This window comes from Bacillus rossius, chromosome 7 (assembly GCF_032445375.1).
Source record: "Bacillus rossius redtenbacheri isolate Brsri chromosome 7, Brsri_v3, whole genome shotgun sequence".
Classification (NCBI taxonomy): domain Eukaryota; kingdom Metazoa; phylum Arthropoda; class Insecta; order Phasmatodea; family Bacillidae; genus Bacillus; species Bacillus rossius.
The window spans coordinates 59,545,392-59,568,193 of NC_086335.1; the positions used below are offsets into that span (position 1 = coordinate 59,545,392).

General features: G+C 42.0%; 1 protein-coding gene across 1 annotated transcript; it reads left to right on the top strand.

The window, feature by feature from the left end:
• Positions 1-5,943: 5,943 nt before the first annotated feature.
• LOC134534136 (transient receptor potential channel pyrexia-like) lies at positions 5,944-22,410 on the top strand. The gene is made up of 2 exons (XM_063372234.1): positions 5,944-6,140; positions 19,305-22,410. Exons 1-2 carry the CDS (start codon positions 6,115-6,117, stop codon positions 21,973-21,975), a joined length of 2,697 nt encoding a protein of 898 aa, XP_063228304.1. The 5' UTR covers positions 5,944-6,114; the 3' UTR covers positions 21,976-22,410.
• The last annotated feature ends 392 nt before the right edge of the window (positions 22,411-22,802 follow it).

Sequence of the window (22,802 nt, forward strand, 5' to 3'; positions counted from 1 at the left end):
CACTTTCCTAGCGGGAAATGATTTTTTTTTCTTCTTTTTAAACCCCGGAATGCACTGTTCGAAATTGAAGTGAATTAACGGGGGCATCACTGCGAGGAATTAACCTGAAAGAAACGAAGATTGTGGTGCATGAGCATCAGAAGTAGCTTGGCTTCTGGGTTGTAGCCGCGTCCTTGGCGAATAATTCGCCGAAGTTTCGGTCGACACTGCAGTCGCCATCATCAGGTAGGTAGGTAATTGCTCCCTGATGGTGGCGACTGCAATGACGACCGAAACGTCGGTGAATTATTCGCCAAGGACGCGGCTACAACCCAACCCAACCCAATGGCCGTGAAAACCTGCGAACATTATTATATGAGCATCAGATTGTAGTTGTTTTCATTTCTGTGCCTAGTGTCATAAAAAAAAATATTTTTGCTATTATTTTTTGTCATTGTACACATATCTCACGGGTGCCCACAAGGGGGGGGGGGGGGGGGTAACGACGCAGACTGCGTCATTAAAATTTCAGGGGGGGGGGGTGGTTAAAAGACGAGAAAAATGTATATATTATTTACATAATTATAGCTTCTAATGTGAAAATACGTTTCTGGTGCTTTGATAATTGAAAGGGATCTTGTAAATCAATTTGGTAACCGCGCACTTTCCTCAACAAAAGCAGTTTGGCATCTGTCAGTTCAGGATGGAAATATTATCTGATATGACCAAAATTATTATTAGAAAATCAGTTTTAATTAATGCAAAATGTGATAAAATATAATACTAAAAAAGTATTATATTATAAAATAATTGAGTAAATCATTGAGAAAATGGCATAAAAAACTTCCGGGGGGGGGGCCATCATTAGGTTAGGGGGGGGGTGAGTCATAGTGTTTGGGGGGGGGGGGGGGTTGGCACCTCTGCATATCTGGTATAGTTAGAGCGCCGCGTCGAAACAGTGGCGTAGCAAGCGGGTGGCAGGAATGGCCCCCACCAAGGGCGCCGGAGCATTGAAGGGGGGGGGGGGGTGCAGCGACGGTTTTCGCCTTACTGAACCCTCCCCCCTCTCTTTTTTTATCCAAGAGGGGGCGCCATTTTCAATTCTGGCCAGGGGCGCCAGTCACGTTAGCTACGCCACTGCGTCGAAACAGGCACTAAAACCCGTAAGTGCGCCGCGAACATGGAATAGTTTGCGAACCCCTGCCCTGGGCGGGGCCTGCTTGCACGGCTGACGCCACTCTGCACGGGCTCTTCAGTTCGCCGCGCCGCTCGTAGTGCACTGGCACGCAGAGCGCGCCCGCTAATTGCCATTCCTCCGGGAGGGAGGAAACCACCCCTAGCATCACACCCCCTTTGGGGCAGTCGGCTCGCGCGCTCCATTACCCCCATCCGCGCACTGCGCCCTGAGAGGACCACCCCCCCCCCCACCCCCCACCCCGTGGGCGGTACCTCCCGTTACCGTGTCGACACCATCGCAAACAAGGTGCCCGAAGATGCGACAACACCACAAAACGTTCGCCGTCGTAAATTGTTTTCATTAACTTCCACATTAATATCATGCGTCAAAAAAATTCACAGGAAAACGGGATGTTGTGTGTCCTAAAAAAATTAAATGATGTTGACTGGTTTAAGTACGTGTACCTATTTGGAACCTGACACAAGAAAAAAAACGCAAATTTTGCAAGTATCTACACTGTTAAAAAAATTTTCTCCTAAAACTCATGCAGAGCATTGGTTACAAATTATCCAGGTATCTTCGTATATTTAAGGATACGAAGATCACTTACGTCGAAAGTGAATCTTGGCACACAAGAAAAGCATTCAAAAACTGGTTAAGACTACAGAAAATTATTCTATTAATATTATTATTATAAACTGCTTATTCAATATGTGTGCACACTGTTTGTATAAGGAAAAACCTTAACATGGAAGTCTTAACACGGCCTTGTTTCTACCAAGAACAAAGTTATCTGAAATTACTGAGAACTCTTCGTGTATTTCAGGTGATTTCTTCGTTTGAAAAGGCCCATACATTCGCGGTACTTTTTAACAGTGTAGTCACATGGTGAATCACTACAAGTGAGACCATAGTTTTCTAGGTCAAAACAATACTAGCGAAATATGACTGTGTGTAAGGTTCACTGACGCATCACGCTCACGTGCCGAGAGTAGTGGTCATGAGCCTAACCCCTTAAGGGGCCCGCCTCGTCAGGGGTGGGTATGTGGGTTAGCGTGGCGGGGTGATAAGCGCGACGCTCGATGGTATTTCTAGCGCGGTATCGCCTCTAAGCTCAAGGCTCTGAACTGGCGCGCAGTCTTCTAGTAGTCACAGGAGCGGTGACCGTAACATTATATGGCGGAGAAATGAAGAAAAAATGTGTAATGCAAGTCTCTTGAAGTGCTTTCAAGATTCTGTACTGGTTGTTATACGACTAAAAATTACTCTGAAAACATGCGGTTTAGCCGTTTAAAACACTTCTAAAAATACAGTTTAAAAACTTAATCCGAAATCAAAAGTACTTTTCGGCACTCAGCGAACTCTTAAACGCTTTTCGTAAGCACGCCCCACTCGGATGTCGTGAGTACGTAGTTTTGAAATCGCGTTGTTTTCCCTGAAGCTCTGCACACCGTGTGTGTGTGCCCGGGTAGGCGGGTCCCTTCAATACGGTTCAAATTTAAGAGCACCCCATTCGGTTCTCACCTTGTCACTTCGCCGTTGTCCGCTGCGTAGCAACGTGACTTGCAACCCTGTGTTTAATCTCGCAGAGCTTACTCCGGTGGGTGGGAGGGAGAAATAAATGTCTTCGCGCGAGGAGCGAAAAAGCGTGCAGTGTAGTTGAACCTCGCCTGGTCATTGAACTCTGCAATCTTCCTGTCTCAGAGGCAGCTTCGCTAAACACTGCCCGTGACGGACGGTCTGAGAACAGAATACTGGAGAGACGGGTTGGAAAGTACTCCATACACGCCCGTTTAAGGATAAGTAGGGGCATGCATATTTCATGAAAAGATTCCGAGACTAGCTGAATGTTAAAACTTTGTAGCATCGTCTGTGTCTCGTGATTGGTAGAGACCTGCAAAATTCGCGGATTCATTCGGTGATAGGCTAGAATTCAAACACATATACCTCTTAGATAATTTTGCTATTGGCTTACTGTTCATCTGAACGAATCTCAACCAGTTATAAGCCCTCAACCAAAGAAGGATCGAATCACAGACAAACCAGCTGAGACGACTTACAAGTCGGCAGCCAATGAACTTGCGTTATTTGCCCGGGTGTACAGGGGTATGTGCAGTCTATCCTGAAGACCATCTAAACCGTGAATTTTGCAGGTCTCTAGTGATTTGGTGAGTTTGTTAACAACAACCAGTCACAGTGAGTCAGTGCGGAAGCAAACACGTCCTTAGTGGCTCGGTCAAATAAGGCAACGACTTCCCTCGTAGACGTCCGTCAATCACAAGGAAAAAACCGCTGGTGTGAGTATAACTTGTTGCAGTCTAATAAGCGTTCAGATTTATTCGTGAAAAATGCCTGTCCCTCAGGATAACTGGTCTCTCGGCTTGATTCCTGGTGTATGGTGGTTTTTTCCTACGCAGACATTTGGGGGATGTTTTTTTTAATCACGAGAATTTTAAACATTCCGAGTCCAACCGACGAACTTCGTTTTCAGGTTCATTACGAAAAAAAAAAAAATTAGTTGAAAACATATTTAAATTCGTAAGCGGGACTCCGTCCCCCGTCAATCCGCAAATCACGTGACCTGCGGTCGATATGATGGTCCGGATAATTCCATTCCGTCCGTCCGTCAAAACCAAATGAGCTTTAACATGCGACGGGCGGATAAAAATATAACCTATGAAATGTCTCAAAGCTATTGCCTTCATTTTAAAATTCTTTGATGTGTAAACATCTATGTTCTCGGTAAACGGAATTCGGTTGGAGTAATTTCGTGAAAATGAAACGAAAGTCGACGAAAGGAAATGTAGGGACAAAGATTGCAGACCTATGTGTAGCAACATAAACCCGCTTATATCACTTTTGTAAAAAAAAAAATTAGGGTACATACTAAACGTATTGGTGCGCCAGGTAAAACTTTATGATAGTGAAACTACCCTGGAATCTAATGGGTAAACTAAAATAGTCCTAATAAAAAGAAGTCCCAAGTTTAAAAACACGATAGAAAAACGTTATTATAATTTGATACCGCATAGTCTTATTCCTGAAGTTATATAGTATACTCAAAACTTTCAGTCGTGATACGATTTACAGAAATGTTTTATCGTATCCTGCTTTCCAGGGACGTAAGTGGAACGTCGGATAGTACGGAATGTGGGATAACCAAAGGTTGGATAAAAGAAACTCCATCGAAGTAGTTAATGCATTAGTAGGGACTGGAAAAATTCGCGGGTTCAATGACCGGTAGGATGAACTCCATAGTTCTACGTACACTCGGTCAAATGTCACCCACCCACTGGCTGCTGTCTTGTGAGACGCCCCAACGTAGCAGCCTGTGATTCGATACAGCTTTGGTTGGGTGTTTCTCATTGGCCCAGAGTCATCCAGGTGAGTTGTGAGCCAATGGCAGAGGCAGCACTGAGGTATAACTATTTGTATTTTAGCCTATCGCGAAATGAACTCGCGAATATTTCCGGTCTCTACCCATCAGTAGAGACCTGCAAAATTCGCGGTTTCGATGGCGTTCAGGATAGACTGCACATACCCCTGTACACTCGGGCAAATAACGCAAGTTCATTGGCTGCCGACTTGTAAGTCGTCTCAGCTGGTTTGTCTGTAGTTCGATCCTTCTTTGGTTGAGGGTTTATAACTGGTTGAGATTCGTCCAGATGAACAGTAACCCAATAGCAAAGTTATCTAAGACGTATACATGTTTTAATTCTAGCCTATCACCAAATGAATCCGCGAATTTTGCAGGTCTCAGACTGGAATGAAGTACGCCCGCGCTAGCGATTGTTCCCTTGTGATTGGCAGGCCGTCTGCAATGGAAGCCATTGCCCTGTTTGGCTGGGCCGTTCAGGGCGCGTTTGTTTTCCTCACTGGATGGCTGTGGTTGGTGCGCTGACACTAGACATGTGCCTGAAATAAACACCCAGCCAACCACGAAACGCAGTGCTACAAAGTTTTAACTCACAGCTGGTTTGTAAATCTTTCCGTGAAAAGTACAAGTCAGTACAACTAAAAAAAAAAAAAAAAAAAAATTTGGAAAGGCGTCTGCGAGTTTGCGTCAACGCATCTCTCGTAGACCCGCTACGTCGTTGGTCACGTACCAACGTTTCGTGAAATTATTTCCCCCCGCATCAGATGGCGCGGTACTCGGGAAACCTGTGATTCATTAACTCCCGTTCAGTCCCGAAATAAATCCGAGCTTCACCGCTCGCTGTTCGTGGAACTTCACGATCATACTTTTTTCTTCAAGATTTTCAGAGTATTCTAAATGTCACTGACTTAACATAACCAAACATTTTATTATTAGTTACGTTCACCTAGACGCGTGAAAACAAACATAACCCCTTAGAGGTGGAGAAAAAAGAATTTTAAAAAAAACGAAATATTTCTAAAATAAGGGTTTGTGCAAGTATACGAGTGAGCGAGTACGCAAGCGCGCGAACAGGCTAGTGTGCCGCGACATCGAGCGCCCCCCACTCCTGATCATTGCACTGTCTGATGACACTGCCCTGCAGGCTGTAATGTGGTTCCACTTAATAATAACTGAGTAGCAAGAACTTGAGTCATTAAATGGGTCGAAGTATCTCGTGTCTTTTTCCTTGTCTTGGGGTCACAGGCGGGTAGCCAGAAGGTAGGCTGAGGAAGGGGAAACAAGGTTTGAGGAAGGGGAGGGGGGACAGCTGGTCGGTGGGGGTGACCTTGGGTGACGTCACGCAAGGGGAGTAGCATTTGGAAGGGAGGGAGAGGTCTTGGCACGATGGCGAAGCTGGCACGCGACCAGTTTTCCTTCTCGCAGGCCGCTACGTGGACGGACGCGCGCAGGAAAACTTGAAGCTTCAGTGTTGTTGTCGACCGGAAGAAGAGTGAGTCAGCCTGCGGCCGGCGGTGGCCTGTCTTCCTGCAGTCAGTCGTCTCTCGGCGCTCATGTCCGAGCGAGCACGCAGCGCTTCCACATGGGAGCCGCCGCCAGCAAGCACAGGTAAAGGTCACGGACACAGCCAACGTGGCATTAGCACAACAGTGTCACACACACAGCAGCTGGAACTCCATGTCAATAGCTACAATCGTTATTCCGGACACAGCCAACGTGGCGTTAGCACAACACAGTGTCACACACACAGCAGCAGGAACTCCATTTCACTAGCTACAATCGTTATTCAGGACACAGCCAACGTGGAATTAGCACAACACAGTGTCACACACAGCAGCAGAAACTCTGTGTCACTAGCTACAATCGTTATTCCGGACACAGCCAACGTGTAATTAGCCCAACACAGTGTCACACACAGCAGCAGAAACTCTGTGTCACTAGCTACAATCGTTATTCCGGACACAGCCAACGTGGCATTAGCACAACACAGTGTCACACACACAACAGCAGGAATTCCATGTCAATAGCTACAATCGTTATTCCGGACAAAGCCAACGTGTAATTAGCACAACACAGTGTCACACACACAGCAGCAGAAACTCTGTCACTAGCTACAATCGTTATTCCGGACACAGCCAACGTGGCGTTAGCACAACACAGTGTCACACACACAACAGCAGGAATTCCATGTCAATAGCTACAATCGTTATTCCGGACAAAGCCAACGTGTAATTAGCACAACACAGTGTCACACACACAACAGCAGGAACTCCATTTCACTAGCTACAATCGTTATTCCGGACACAGCCAACGTGGCGTTAGCACAACACAGTGTCACACACACAACAGCAGGAACTCCATTTCACTAGCTACAATCGTTATTCCGGACACAGCCAACGTGGCGTTAGCACAACACAGTGTCACACACACAACAGCAGGAACTCCATTTCACTAGCTACAATCGTTATTCCGGACACAGCCAACGTGGCGTTAGCACAACACAGTGTCACACACACAGCAGCAGGAACTCCATGTCAATAGCTACAATCGTTATTCCGGACACAGCCAACGTGGCGTTAGCACAACACAGTGTCACACACAGCAGCAGAAACTCTGTGTCACTAGCTACAATCGTTATTCCGGACACAGCCAACGTGTAATTAGCCCAACACAGTGTCACACACAGCAGCAGAAACTCTGTGTCACTAGCTACAATCGTTATTCCGGACACAGCCAACGTGGCATTAGCACAACACAGTGTCACACACAGCAGCAGGAACTCCATGTCAATAGCTATAATCGTTATTCCGGACACAGCCAACGTGGCGTTAGCACAACACAGTGTCACACACACAGCAGCAGGAACTCCATTTCACTAGCTACAATCGTTATTCCGGACACAGCCAACGTGGCGTTAGCACAACACAGTGTCACACACACAGCAGCAGGAACTCCATGTCAATAGCTACAATCGTTATTCCGGACACAGCCAACGTGGCGTTAGCACAACACAGTGTCACACACACAGCAGCAGGAACTCCATTTCACTAGCTACAATCGTTATTCCGGACACAGCCAACGTGGCGTTAGCACAACACAGTGTCACACACACAACAGCAGGAACTCCATTTCACTAGCTACAATCGTTATTCCGGACACAGCCAACGTGGCGTTAGCACAACACAGTGTCACACACACAACAGCAGGAACTCCATTTCACTAGCTACAATCGTTATTCCGGACACAGCCAACGTGGCGTTAGCACAACACAGTGTCACACACACAACAGCAGGAACTCCATTTCACTAGCTACAATCGTTATTCCGGACACAGCCAACGTGGCGTTAGCACAACACAGTGTCACACACAGCAGCAGAAACTCTGTGTCACTAGCTACAATCGTTATTCCGGACACAGCCAACGTGTAATTAGCCCAACACAGTGTCACACACAGCAGCAGAAACTCTGTGTCACTAGCTACAATCGTTATTCCGGACACAGCCAACGTGGCATTAGCACAACACAGTGTCACACACAGCAGCAGGAACTCCATGTCAATAGCTACAATCGTTATTCCGGACACAGCCAACGTGGCGTTAGCACAACACAGTGTCACACACACACAGCAGCAGGAACTCCATGTCAATAGCTACAATCGTTATCCCGGACACAGCCAACGTGGCGTTAGCACAACACAGTGTCACACACAGCAGCAGAAACTCTGTGTCACTAGCTACAATCGTTATTCCGGACACAGCCAACGTGTAATTAGCCCAACACAGTGTCACACACAGCAGCAGAAACTCTGTGTCACTAGCTACAATCGTTATTCCGGACACAGCCAACGTGGCATTAGCACAACACAGTGTCACACACAGCAGCAGGAACTCCATGTCAATAGCTACAATCGTTATTCCGGACACAGCCAACGTGGCGTTAGCACAACACAGTGTCACACACAACAGCAGGAACTCCATGTCAATAGCTACAATCGTTATTCCGGACACAGCCAACGTGGCGTTAGCACAACACAGTGTCACACACAGCAGCAGAAACTCTGTGTCACTAGCTACAATCGTTATTCCGGACACAGCCAACGTGGCGTTAGCACAACACAGTGTCACACACACAGCATCAGGAACTCCATGTCAATAGCTACAATCGTTATTCCGGACACAGCCAACGTGGCGTTAGCACAACACAGTGTCACACACAGCAGCAGAAACTCTGTGTCACTAGCTACAATCGTTATTCCGGACACAGCCAACGTGTAATTAGCCCAACACAGTGTCACACACAGCAGCAGAAACTCTGTGTCACTAGCTACAATCGTTATTCCGGACACAGCCAACGTGGCATTAGCACAACACAGTGTCACACACACAACAGCAGGAATTCCATGTCAATAGCTACAATCGTTATTCCGGACAAAGCCAACGTGTAATTAGCACAACACAGTGTCACACACACAGCAGCAGAAACTCTGTGTCACTAGCTACAATCGTTATTCCGGACACAGCCAACGTGGCGTTAGCACAACACAGTGTCACACACACAGCAGCTGGAACTCCATGTCAATAGCTACAATCGTTATTACTATCAAGTAGAGTTCGCTCGCGGTTTTAATCTTTCTTAATACTGTTTTATAGCTAAAACCGTTATATGTATGTCGAAAGCTCTGAAATTCGTACTACGTAGTCATTTAAAAACATATTTAAATAATAAAGAAAATGCGTGTATGGACTAAATAATGTCGAATATTATGTATTTCGGCCTTAAATTTTGCAATTCCTTTGCAACCATGCGTAATTTTTTTATTTGTTAATACTTTTTTTTCCCCTTATTTATACATACTACCAACTACAGCAGCATTAATTTTTCAAAGGCTAAAACTGTGTAAGTACTGTGTGTGTACGTGCTTCTTATCTACAACTATCCGTGTGTCGATAACACGTGGTTGTGGCCGTCCGTCCTACAAAGACACGTAAGCGGAGACGGATGACATAAACGGAGGCGGATAACATGGAACGGCGTGTCTACGATGGCACGCAAGCGGACGTGGACCCGTAAAGACTAGCTCGTCAGTGCTAGGCTCTTTCGCTTACGTTATGCTGGAGCCACAATAGCGGGACGCGATGCGTTGGGCGCCAGATTTATTTTTCCCAACCTTTCACGTTCAACACATCTGTGACTTCAGAGCGCCATGAACGGCGAACGCTACATTACTTTATTGTAAAGAGCTTCAGAACTTATTTTCGAAAGATGGTTAGACTAGTGGATTGTTAATACATCTGAATATTTACCCGAACAGAGATATAACCCACAAACATGTGAAAACTGTTTTTTTTTTGTTTTTTTTTTTTTTTTAGTGGAATAGCGATCTATGGGTATTAATCTATAGGTAATCGTAATTTACAAAGCCCGATTTCCTACATAAGAAAATTTTTTTGTGTGTTGGAACATTGGCAACCCATGAAAACCGATCTGCCCCAAGGGGTTTTTATTTTCAACAACGTGAATTTGTGGGTTAGATCATATTCAGGGAACTTTTCAATTATCATTCGTGTGTTTGTAACATTTGGTTTACTACATTTATCTGTGAACTCTCTGGAAGGTTTTCTGCGCACAGCGATTTTTCCAACTTAATATTAAATTTATAAGAAATGGTTTTCTCTCAAACATGTAGATTCAATAAAAACATGCAAGCATTTGTTTTCTGCCGCATGTTTGGTACGTACGTAACAGCTAGGGAAATGTTTTTTCTTTAGTTATTTATCTTTGTCAGGCGGGTGAAAACCGCATGTTCACATCATTCGCGATATTTTCTTGTTTTGCATTGCGTTCTTCGCGTTCGTATGTTGAGTTTCCAGCGTGAGGCTAAGGCGCCGCAGAGTTGAGTTGACCCGGCTTGACCTTCATGACCTGACCTCCCCCACAGTGGACATGCCCATGCGCCACAGCCGCCAGACCCGAGCGAACAGCAGACAGGAGATCGCACACCACTCTGAGATAACGGGTGCGAACTGTGACGATGTGTGACAGACGTGTGCATCCGGACCTGCGTTCAGAATCCGATTCATAAAATGTAAAATTTGCGGTTAGTGTGTTACGAGGATTTGGTCAAGATAGTACGAAAACTATCAAGAATAAAAAAAATGAAATCCAAAACTAAGAGAATAAAATATAATACAGTAAAAATTAAAATGTCAGCATATATTGTTGAAATAACATATACTGAAACGACACTACAATGAAAACTTTTTAATATTATTAGAAGTAATCATAATATATTTTGGGGTAGGAAAGAGATATAAACTAAACACTACTATGTACCGTTTCCAGTTTCCACGTAACTTCAAAAAATGTAATTTATTGGTAGGTGGTCCACTCATACTTCCATTGGTAGGAGTGATGTTTACAAAACCTGTACAGCTCCGTGTACATGTGGAGCTGTAGACGAGACAGGCCTTCCATCTGGTCTTCAGGTTCTGAGACAGCAGCGAACAACTTACGCCCAACACCTCTTTGAAGGTTTGGTGTAATTGTTTTTGCTGCCGCCTACACCAAAAATATTCCAAGACCATCAGGTGGTTGAATTAATTCACGTCGCCGTGTATCTATTTCTAGAGCCCTTGCCTCTCTTATTCTTGTATGTTCTCGAAAAAAAAATCAAGATCCTATTTGGAAACCTTAGCTCTTTTTTTTTTACTTTGTGCTCATTCTGTGAATCTTTGGTAGGCTAAGATAACATCAGATCGTGGATGCATAATGTCTCCAACTTCATTTGATATGTTTTCTGTGTTATCTACCTCGGAGTGACGACGTTTATCCTCTTTTCTGTGTCCGAGCCTATCTTTCATGTAAGTCTGTAGAAATACCCTTTGCTGTGAATGTTTCCACGGCTTGAAAGGAGCAGCTTCCTTCCCATTTCTAAAATTAGCTTTCAAACGCCCTACTCTGTTTCGGTACGAATCCCGCAACTTCATCCACGTTGTTTTGGCCATATCACCTGAAATAAAAAGGGTTCACATAACTTATAACACACATAGGTATTATTACCGGCCCGGAAATTTTGCAGATTTACTGAGCGTCATTGTTTGTAGACTCTACACGCTCTGTAAAGTTTATTGGCTGTTTTTGATTGCGCAGGGAAGTTTAAGATTGCAGGTGATTATATCGCTCTTCTATAAAATATTTATTACTACTGTCTTACAGTCATCCAGGGCGTGACAAATATTTTTTTTCCAATCGTGAAAGTAACACAGAAGTCAACTTATCTTACAATAATTTCTAGCTTTATATCAAAATTAATTCGCGATATTTGCAGGTCTCAATGTATTAATGACACTAAAAATAAAATAAAAATTTGAACCTAAACTTACGGAATAAAATAAAACTATATACAATTTTGTAACAATGAAAATAATGTTGTCCACCTGATTCAATTAAGTATTTATTGGCAGCTATTTCTGTCCATGTTTTAAATTTTAGTCTCGTGTCACAAAAAAATGTTAATCATCTGTATCATACAGCACTTCATTAACACTCACAAATTCAATCAGAAGTTCTTGCATTGATGTTCCTTCCATCTTGCCACATGTATCATGCCAACAACTAGAAAACGCGCTGGACGAGTGGGGAAGGGGGGGGGGGGACCTGATTCAGGTTCGTTTTCGCCCAAGACCGGAGACGCCCAGAGTCCAGTCACTCCACTACAGTCGTGTCGAGTCCTGTCCGGTCGCAGAGGCGCTGCGCCCATTGTGGACAAGCAAGTGGAAGTTCTTACTGGACTCAAGTCAGGTCAAGTCAACTCCAATCCACTCTCTGCGGTCGCCTTAGCTGAACTCCGTGCGACCAATAGAAACCGAGTGTTGTGATCGCGGGATCAGCCGTATTTTTTACTTTCAAAATAATGTTCAAAACTGAAGTAGCTCGGCTTCTGGGTTGCAGCTGCGTCCAAGGCGAATATATCACCGACGTTTCGGTCGACATTGCAGTCGCCATCATCAGGACAACACTCCTCTCATGCGAGAGTATCAAAGGCAGAAGAACTTGTAATAACCTCAGTTGGTATCTCTACCCTGATGATGGCGACTGCAATGTCGACCGAAACGTCGGTGATATGTTCGCCTTGGACGCGGCTACAACCCCAGAAGCCAAGCCACTTCAGACAATGGCCGCGAAAGTCTGCGATCTTTATGTTAAAAATTGTTTCAGGTACAAGAATACGACCTGCCAACTCTCACGATTTTGGAGTGAGGCTCACGATTTTAAGGTCCATCTCACGCCCTCACGCCAAAATAGTGTTTCCTCACGATTTTTCGGGGCCCCAAGATTTTGTTTGTAAAAGTTACAAAACAAGTTTTACGAAAGCTTACAGTAACGAGTTTCCATCAATACTCGAGTCACGTAAAGGAAGCTATTTTGCGTTTTGTAGCGTGTGCCGTGCTGATTTTTCTATCTCGCATAGTGGAAGAGGAGACATTGTGAAACATGTCGCTACAAAAAAACACAACTAAAACGTGTAGTGTATTGCTCCAATAAAAAAATTAATTTTGCTGTGAACAGTGATAATAGTGTTACACGAGCAGAATGTTATTTTACATCTTTTTTAGTTGCGGCTCTGCATGATCACTACACGGCAGTGCTAAATTATGTTCAACTAAATTAAATCTGCAACCTATAATTTGTTGAAATAAATTTTGAAGCAGAGACCATGTAACATATGTACAGGTATGTCACTTAAATTTAAAGATTCTCATTTGTTGTTTTTTATATCTAACCTGTATTTATGGGCCTGAAAATTTTTATCGAGGACCTCATGATTTTTTAAATTTGAATGTTGGCAGGTCTTGAATACCTAGTGTTCTATCATTACTTTGTGTTTTATGATTATTATATAAGAAGTAAATTTTGACCGTGCTTTGTTCTCGAATCTCAAAGTTTTTTTCAGTCAAATTATTTTTTTCGTAACCGTGAAATTAAATTTCATTTTTGCTTTTTGTAACGTTGCGGAAGCGTCATACGGATTGGGAAAACGTATAAATATCATGCGGGTCCGGATCCGTTTCCGTTTTTACGTTTCTGCGTCATTGTGGAACACGCAACAAAAGTAATGAACCTACAGTGCAGTACTGTAGTGTATAAACACGGAAGCCTTAACACATCGCCAACCTTATAACTGAAAATGTTAAACTACAAAAACTATTTCTTCATCAGGATTTTTTACACAACTATTTTTTTTTTTCAAGCAAACGTGTTTAATTCGTACTAATTTTATATAAAAGCGCCATATCCTTTAACTGTGCGATAGTATAGTAAGAAAAGAAATGTATGCCTTTGATAGATTTTTTATAGCTTTTCTACACACCCAGTGTCTGCATATTTAAAAAATTTTTCGGAAAACGCAAGAATTTGAAAGTTGGCTAATGTTGCGGTGTTTTTTTTTTTTTTTTTTTTTTTCGTCTTTTGACGAGTATTCGTAAACCTTGTTAAATAACTTTTTGCGTCTTGCATTTCTTGCGTTCTTTAGTGTCTTGCGTAGTTTACGAACCCGACCTAAAAGTTGGTTTCGTGCTCAAAAGGACCGCCTTATGAAAGCATCCCGAATATATTCCCTTTTTTTCTCCGTCAGTTGGCACGGGCATGACGAAAGCCTGTTATCTTTCTTATCAGCGATGTAGCAGTTCAATGATTTTCTTTTAACAAGTTGCTGTTCGTTAATCAGTGAATGCACTCTGCAGTGTTTATCGAAGACTGGAGATATCTGTAAAAAATTGGTTGTCTGTAAAGTCGGTTTTCGGACGATAGTTTAACGTGACAACTTCATAACAAAACATTGATGAAATGATCGCATACTTTTATGAATAAAATTGAATCATTTTTATTGAATTATCACTATTTAGTATGGATACAAGAAGGGAGTGAAATGAAATCTAGAATTTAATCGATAAATTTACTTTTATTTGCACTCATTAATTCAAATGTGTTTATTACTTTAACGAGCATATTATTTTAACTATAACTTTTATACATGTTTGCTATTTAACTTCTTACAATCTGTGTTATTCTGTTAAGGATAGGACGATGATACGAAAAGTAGGAAACGAATGGGAGTATTTCAAGGATGATGTGAAGGAAAATGGCTTACCCAACACCAAAATGCAGTCAAAAATAATATATTTGCGCCACGGACTCTGCAGCAATGCTAGGAGGAACGGGTTAGCAAAGAGCAATGAAAATTTAAATGGAAATGCATGAAAACAGAACTACGCCACGGACTCGGTCGCAATGCTAGGAGGTTCAGGTTAGCAAAGAGCAATAATAAATGAGCGTAACGGGACACAGCGAAACGGGACAATGTGTGTAACGGGACACTTTTTCGTGCGTGCAGCCGGCGTTCATCGATTTATTAGACGTTGTCACTTCAATAGAAGAATATTTTATGGTTTAGTCGATGGATTACCGCCATTGAAATCATACATAAAATTTTACACTTGTCACCCACGAACATTCTCCCGGTTTTCACGCAACGGAAGAATGTGGCGAATGTTGTAGTAACCGGTGGGTTTTCTCGGGATACTTCCGCTTCTACCACCAGTGCTCCATCAACTACTCGAGCGCTTTTTACTGATCTCGATGTAAACGACACGTTCAACACTAATCGATTAGTTACATTCATCCTAAATGATTCCACGTCATGAAAAAGAAAACAAACAAGCAGGAGCGAACGCGGGAATTTCATTTTTTTATTTTGTTTTGGCGGGGAAGGAGGATGTAACTACTGTGCATGCTGTTTGTGAAAACTTTCCTTTCGTTGGTGGGAATTATATATATATATATATATATATATATATATATTTCCTCAGAATTTTTATGATTTTAAAAGGCTACTAAATAACTTAAATCAATTTTTCTGAAAGCATTAAAACCATATCACGCAGAAACCACCAGCATTGCCTTAAAACACAAAAATGTTCAGTTATTTATTCAATTTGTTCTGCTTATCAATACTTAAAAAATATATTTTTTTTTAATTCAGTTCTTATGGAAAATCTAATATACATATATATACACACATACACGCACACACATTGATTTCATTTGGTTGAGGTTCGGCCACTCAAAATGTCTACAAGTTCAACCGAGTTAAACGTAAATATATATATATATATATGTGTGTGTGTGTGTATATATATATATATACATACATATAAAATAACCTGTAAAGGGACACTCACCCTTAACTTCAAATACTAGCGCTGTGGCGGAAAAAAAACTTCAACCTCGGTATCCTATTGACCCACGCGGTGACTATCTGCCAGCAACTCGATATGGAAATGAGATCCTATTATGTAAAACGGTCCGGAAACGCCCACACGCTTTGTGAAGCTGTCCCTAACAGGGTTTAGGAAAGGAGATTGCTCTGTGTACGAGGATAGAGGTGGATGTCGTTTTATAACCAATTTCGGTTTATCCCTTACCAATATTTTCATAGTCTTAAAACAATATGGAATCAAATAAATAATTGTTATAAACTTGAAATATTACAATTTCTTAATGACAAGTTAAATAAAGAGAAAATGGTTTAAATGTATCATTTAAGCCCAAAATGTATTTCGTACTAAATATCGAGCAAAAAATCAAGAGCCAAAAATTAACTGAAACATAAAAAATTATAAAACTGGGATGTTAAGCCATTAAGACTGTTTTCCAGCTGTATTGTTGTTTGGTAATTTGCATTAAGCGTTTTGTATGTTGTAAATATTACACCTGTATCTTTCACTGGTGGTCAGAAAATGCATCCAGAGATTTAAAAAAAAAACGTAAAAACGTTATGATAAAATAACGAAAGCTTAACTTCGTAAACAAGTCGTTTTATTTTAGCCCAAAAAAATGGTATCGGAAAATACTTAAAATACCTAATGTAAAAGAAAATTTCAAACATTGTCAATCACCATCGTTACTTAAGGAGATATATTTGATGTCAACAGTATTTGTTGTTATTTTTATATTAGTACCTAAATTTATTTATTTTGTGCTAACTCTCGTACGTGGATAAATTAATTGGCAGTGATCTAGTACTAAATATTTTATTATTTGTTAGCTTCGCGGTTAACAAAACAGAAAACGAAAACTACGAAAAAACCTTTTTCAGATTTTGTCGGGGTAAAAGCGTGCTTAGTGACAACTGTTAATACAAAAATTTTCAAGGGAAATATTACCTATTGTTGTTTTTTTTCTGCTTAGTTTATTGCGTGAGTTTATCCTGATTTGAGAGCAAAAATTGAAGTCTATTGCTAGCAACAGTCGTTTTAAATATTTTCAAGTTATGCGATACGCGCTGATCACTTGAGAATTTTCACACGATTTTATAGTTGTAGTCATTCCCAAAAAGAAATTAAACATATAATGCCAATGGCTTTACAGGGGAAACTGTATGTAGCAGCCAGTCACTATTATATTCAGGCATTCCATTGAATTATATGCTATGCATTAATGAGGACAAATTTTGAAACTCAAACTGTATAATATTGCTGAGGCCGAAATATTAAAAAAAAAAAATTGTTAAAATCAAGATGTCTTTCGGTTCCTGTATCTCCCCGTTAAACCTTGGACTTCTCATTCAGGAGAGCCGGGTTCGCACCCAGCTAGCTTCATTCGTTCTGATGTCAGTTCTCCATGGTTACCGGAGATCAATGTTGGGATCAGGGGCGACTCCGGGTAGACGGCTATCATCCAAAACGATATGATGCATGTCAGATGTTTGGCTTGGAATATTCACAAATTAATAGTCTCAAATACTGAACGTTGATCATTTTAAACAAATTTTGATCTAATAAAATATTAACATATGAATTTATGTATTCAAGAAAACTTCACAAACCCTCAAAAATATAAACAGAATAATACAATTTGGAATCGGGAGATGCTGTAACCCCCCCCCCCCCTCCCCCCCCCCCCAAAAAAAAAACCTATGGAGTCGCGCTTGGTTCGGATGCTTTCTTAACAGAGGCCATAGGCGATATCTTTCCCAAATTTAAAATGCATGACATCGTTATGTGCAAGACGTAAAAACCAAATTCAGCTATTTATTTCTTCATATCCTTTAACATAACTCTTAATTTTTAATTATAAATATGTATTGAGTGGTTTATATTTTTTTAACGTTATAAACAGATCTTGCTTAATTTTTGCATCAAATCTAGCGGCCTATAGGCAGGAGGCCACAACTTGGGTACATTCAGAAATTTTTAAAAGAAAATAGTAGCAAAAAAGAGAGTTATTTGTGTACCACTTTGTATGCATCCTTTAAGCGTATATATGAATAGGTGCATATGTCACCAAATAATCTGTTACCAAACGATATTTAATGTGTTAACTTTTTTTTTAAATTTTATTTATATTAAATGGAACACAATAAATTATCAAATTGGGCATGAATTTCCATGTCAAAGTTTTAATGTGGGAGCTCATGCTAAAAAAAAATACGTCCAGGTACTGCCACTGGCTAAAGAGCAAAGGTACTATCGAGTACAGTGTTTGCATGCAGCCTCCGCCTTTTAAGAAAAGACGATTGGCTGTCCTGACGGGTTCAACATCAGGCTGACCACCTTTATTCAGGATGCGCCTCTTTGGAACCAGCGGAGTGCGAGGTGGAGTGGTCCGTTTGAGTTCTCCCCCTATCACTCTTCTTTCTACGTTTTCAACTCCCCCTCCCCCCTTCCTTTCTTTTCTATTTAACTCTTGATCCTTTAGAAAGACCCCCTTTAGTTGAGAGCTACCGCTCAGAACGTAGGCGGCAAAAAAAAAAGTTCGGGAAGAGCTCCTTTTTTTTTCCTCTTCGTGAGAGGATAACAAGACGCGTACTGTCTCCTCCTGTATATCGAGTGAATGACCTCCGTATCATAGGGCAACGGGCATGTGCGGTTAATCATCTAATCTATTCCTTCACCTGGTGTGAGTCGCCTAAATAATCCGCGTTCGTGCATCTTAATATTTCTTCGTAAATTATATATAGTTACTGTTCCAAAATGGGTTAGGTATGTTAGATAAATAAAATTCTTGCGAATATTTTGAACTGGGTTATTAGGCTAAATCGGCGAATTTTGATATAGGCCTACTCTAAAATCATACATACGTGTGAATTCTGGTTTAGTCTTCTTAAAAACAATTTTGATGTTTTCTTTGTAAATAATTAATAAATTAAAATAGTTCACGTCTTCGGAACCAATTAGTACTTCGGATTATATAACCCCTCTCTTCTAAAGGATGACTGAACACAGAGTCGTGGCTGAATTTCTAGCGAGTGACCAGCAAAAAGTCAATTTCCAATTACTTGTTACAAGAAAATGAGCGTTATGTATAATATAGTTTTAAAATTAACTTTTATTACTCACGTGTTATACAACCAAATTTATACCACAGAAGGCCTCTGGTTGTTAAAAAAAAATACATAAACCATGTTTGAACATACCTATATTTTAACAAATTTTGCGCGCGTAGGTCGTTTTCAGTAGCTTCTTACAGAAATGTTAATATGTATACATTTTGATACCTATTGAATGAAATATTATGAAAGTTATTTATACTTATGGGTGCATCTTATTCAATACATTATAGTGGTTTCTAAATTATATACATTTAAATATTTCTATGTTCAATGATGATAAAAAAGAATGTTAAATTGTGACACATATGGAAACTTTTGATTTCTCAGGGCTTTTAAAGTAAATGAATGAAATTAAATCATAAGTTTTGTTTTAATTTCAGAAACGCTGAGTTCTCGGCGAGCGGAGCCAATGACTACCTGTTGATGCCGGGAATCGTTCCTCCGCGGAAAGGCATCATGCTGCACCACAGCGAAGAGGCGGACGACACCAACCAACTCCCCGAAGAACTGCAGCGGCGCCTGATCGTCGCCATGATCTACGGCGACGAGAGAAAGTTCCGCGAACGTCTGTCGAAGGGAGCCGCGCCTGAGCGATTCCGCGCCCACCACTGCATCGCCACGGCCTGCTGGCGCGACCGCTACGCCAAGTTCGTGAAGATCCTGCTCGAGGCGGGTCTCGACCAGAACGCCAAGATCCCGAACTCCGTCGTGCTGGAGACGTTCCCCGTCTGGCTGGACGTGTACGACCGGCACGTGAAGGTCACCATCGAGGACGACGCGAACCGATGTCGAGGAAGAACCCCCGTCCATCTCGCTGCCGGGGCAGGGAATCCTCAAGTTCTCCGGCAGCTGCTGTCGAAGAGCGACACGAACTGCAACGCGAAGGACTCTCAAGGAGAAACGCCGCTTCACTACGCGACGTGCGCGAGGTACCACGTGGCAGGGAGTGGTCAGGAACAGTACGCCAAGTGCGTGGACCTGATCCTGCAGAGGAAGGACATCGGAGTGAACTGCGCCAACGCCCACGGCTGGACGGCGGCGCACCTGGCGGCTCTGCGAGGGAGCACCTGTGTGCTCAGCACCCTGCTGGCCGATGACCGCGTGGACGCCAATCTCAAAGACATGAACGACAGGACCTTGCTTCACTTGCTGGCGCACTACGAGGACATCCCGGATCAAAACATCGACTACATTGAAGCCTGCCTGACGCTGATCTTGTACGAGAGCGTGACAGACGTGAACTCCGTGGACCGAGACGGAAACACTGCGCTTCACTTGGCAGCGAAATCGGCGAACATACTGATATTGAAGACTCTGGCGAAGCGGCGCACCACTGACATGATGAAATTGAATGGCAACTGCAGGAACCTGTTGCACTGTGTGGCCGAGAGCAGGGTCAAAGATACGGAGAGAATAAAGTCGTGTCTGGACTTTCTTCTCGACTGGCAGGACAACAAAACCTTCGAGAAGCTGGAAGTGAACCACCGAGACGTCTGGGGCTACACTCCAGTCCATGTGGCCATAATAAGGAGGAATCACACGGCCGCACTTTCGCTCATGAAGCGAGGAGCATGCCTTTGTGAGAGAAGTGATGAAGACAGAAGAATCCTAGACGATATGTCACCAGAAACTCTCGAAGCTTTCTTCGATTCTTGCTTGGAGCAGTCAGGAGAGCCCTATGACAAATCTTTCAAGATCACATTCAAATACAAGTTCCTTCCTCCGCGAGTTCACCCGAAGTCATATAAATGTTCTGGAGGTGAGATGAGTGTTATAAACTGCATTTCTCAGAAAATACATTTAAGACATTTACTTGTTCATCCACTCGTGAGGAGTTTTCTTCATCTTAAGTACAAACGTTTACGAATGTTAGTTTATCTTAATATTATGATCTACATACTTTTTGTGACTTTAATTAATTCGTACATTAGCATGGAATCGTCTAGTTGGGGGAACATTACTATGAGACAAAACTCTACCCTTGTTGACCAAATGTCGGAAAATTCTCGCACGAAAGTCACATTGCGGGCAGGTATCGTTATACTCATTGCTTGCCTCGGCATACGTGAGATAATACAGATCACTTTATTGCATTGGAAATACTTCAATGGTGAAAATTTTTTAGAACTGCTGACACTTGTTCTTGCTGCTGTAATTACTTGGGATGCACACATAAACACGACCTGGCAGAGATACGTTTGTGTAACAGTGTTGATATTATCGTGGGTGGAGCTGATTCTGCTCACCGGCAGACTGCCCACGTGGTCTGTGCAGTACGAGATGCTGAAGACTGTTTTGGCCACGTTGCTCACGTACCTCGTCTGGTTCCTGATCATCCTCACGGGTTTCGCCATGTGCTTTCACGTCCTGTTCATCGTGGGCACGTCGGACGACTTCTTCGCGTTGCCGTGGCTGTCCCTGGTCCGAACCATCGTCATGATGACGGGGGAGTTCGAGTTCACCGGCTTGCCCTTCGACAACCTGCCGTTCATCAGCGACTTCGTCTTCCTGAGCTTCGTGGTGCTGGTGTTCTTCGCGATGCTGAACCTCCTGAACGGCCTCGCCGTCAGCGACACGCAGAAGATCAGGGAAGAAGCCCTGCAGCTCAGTGTCGTCTCCAGGGTCAGGCTCGTCTCGTTCATGGAGGAAGCGTTCGCGCACCAACTTCGGCTGCCTTTCGCCAGGCGGATTGGCGGCTTCTTCCGTCTCTTCTCGGACGCCGCCAGGGACGAAGAGCTCGTGCACGTCGTCAGGCCCAACCTTATGTTCGTCCCCGACTATTGGCAGTTCCGCCTCCGGGTCCAGTACTTGATCCGCAGTTTCCTCGATTCCGACATGGACATTGACATAGTAGATGCGTGCAAGGAACGTTTGGATCAACAGCATCAAGGAGATAATTGTTTGGGAGTGCTGGCCAAATTGTTGGAAACCAAGGGAAGAAGCAGGGAAACGACTGCACCTAGCTCTAATAGACAAAACTGTTCTAGTTTCTGTGAAGGAAACATGAACGAGAACATAAAAAATGAAACTGTAATTACTCTTAAAAAATAATTTTATTCGTTTGTGGCAAAAAACTCTGTTTTTATGATTTTTTTTATTTGATATAAAAATGTAAACTTTTTGATAAAGTGTATTATGTTGTGTGGTCTTGTTATTGAATGATTTTATATCTAAATGTTAATTTTTATTTTAAAAAATATATATTTTACCAAAGGATTTTAAAATTAATACCAAGTCTGTGTGGGTAAGTTTACTACTGAAGTTTTGGCATTCTTTGAAAATAATACATAACATCACTTCATGGCATTATTAGAAAACAAAAAATTGGTTTACTAATTTTTCTCTTGTTTATGTTTGTTACACGATATTGATAATGTACTTAAAATTTTATTAATTTTTAAATGTGATTATGTTTGTAACTCGATAATGACACTGGACCTAACAAAGCAGAAGAAAAAATGGATGAATAAAACGTATCAAATATTTTCTTTTACATTTTTTAATTTTTTAACAGTGATTACAAACTGTGCACATTAACCCAAATGTTCTGTCCAACCAGTTCGACTTACCCGCTATTTCACTCACGAAAATATTGTAACCTTGTAAGAAAAGTACGATATGGATTCAAAATTTCCCTACGTAAAGCAATATGCACAATACTAGGTTTAATCGAAATTTATAAAGTGATAATTTATGTAAATATGTATCGTAATAATCCTTATCATCCATTTAAATTTATTATTTTCCATTATATGGCATTCTAAGATATATTAAACCTCGATAAAATCACACCACCTGTGGGAACGAAGTATGAAGATAATGCCAACTTTCACATTTTTCATATCATTAGATGTGCGATAATCGTAAGCTTAATAAAA

Excerpts from the sequence above, each read along its gene's own strand:
- LOC134534136 (XM_063372234.1), top strand. The coding sequence starts at position 6,115 with ATGGGAGCCGCCGCCAGCAAGCACAG. Across the intron at positions 6,141-19,304 it reads GCCGCCGCCAGCAAGCACAG|AAACGCTGAGTTCTCGGCGA; the intron begins GTAAAGGTCACG and ends TTTTAATTTCAG.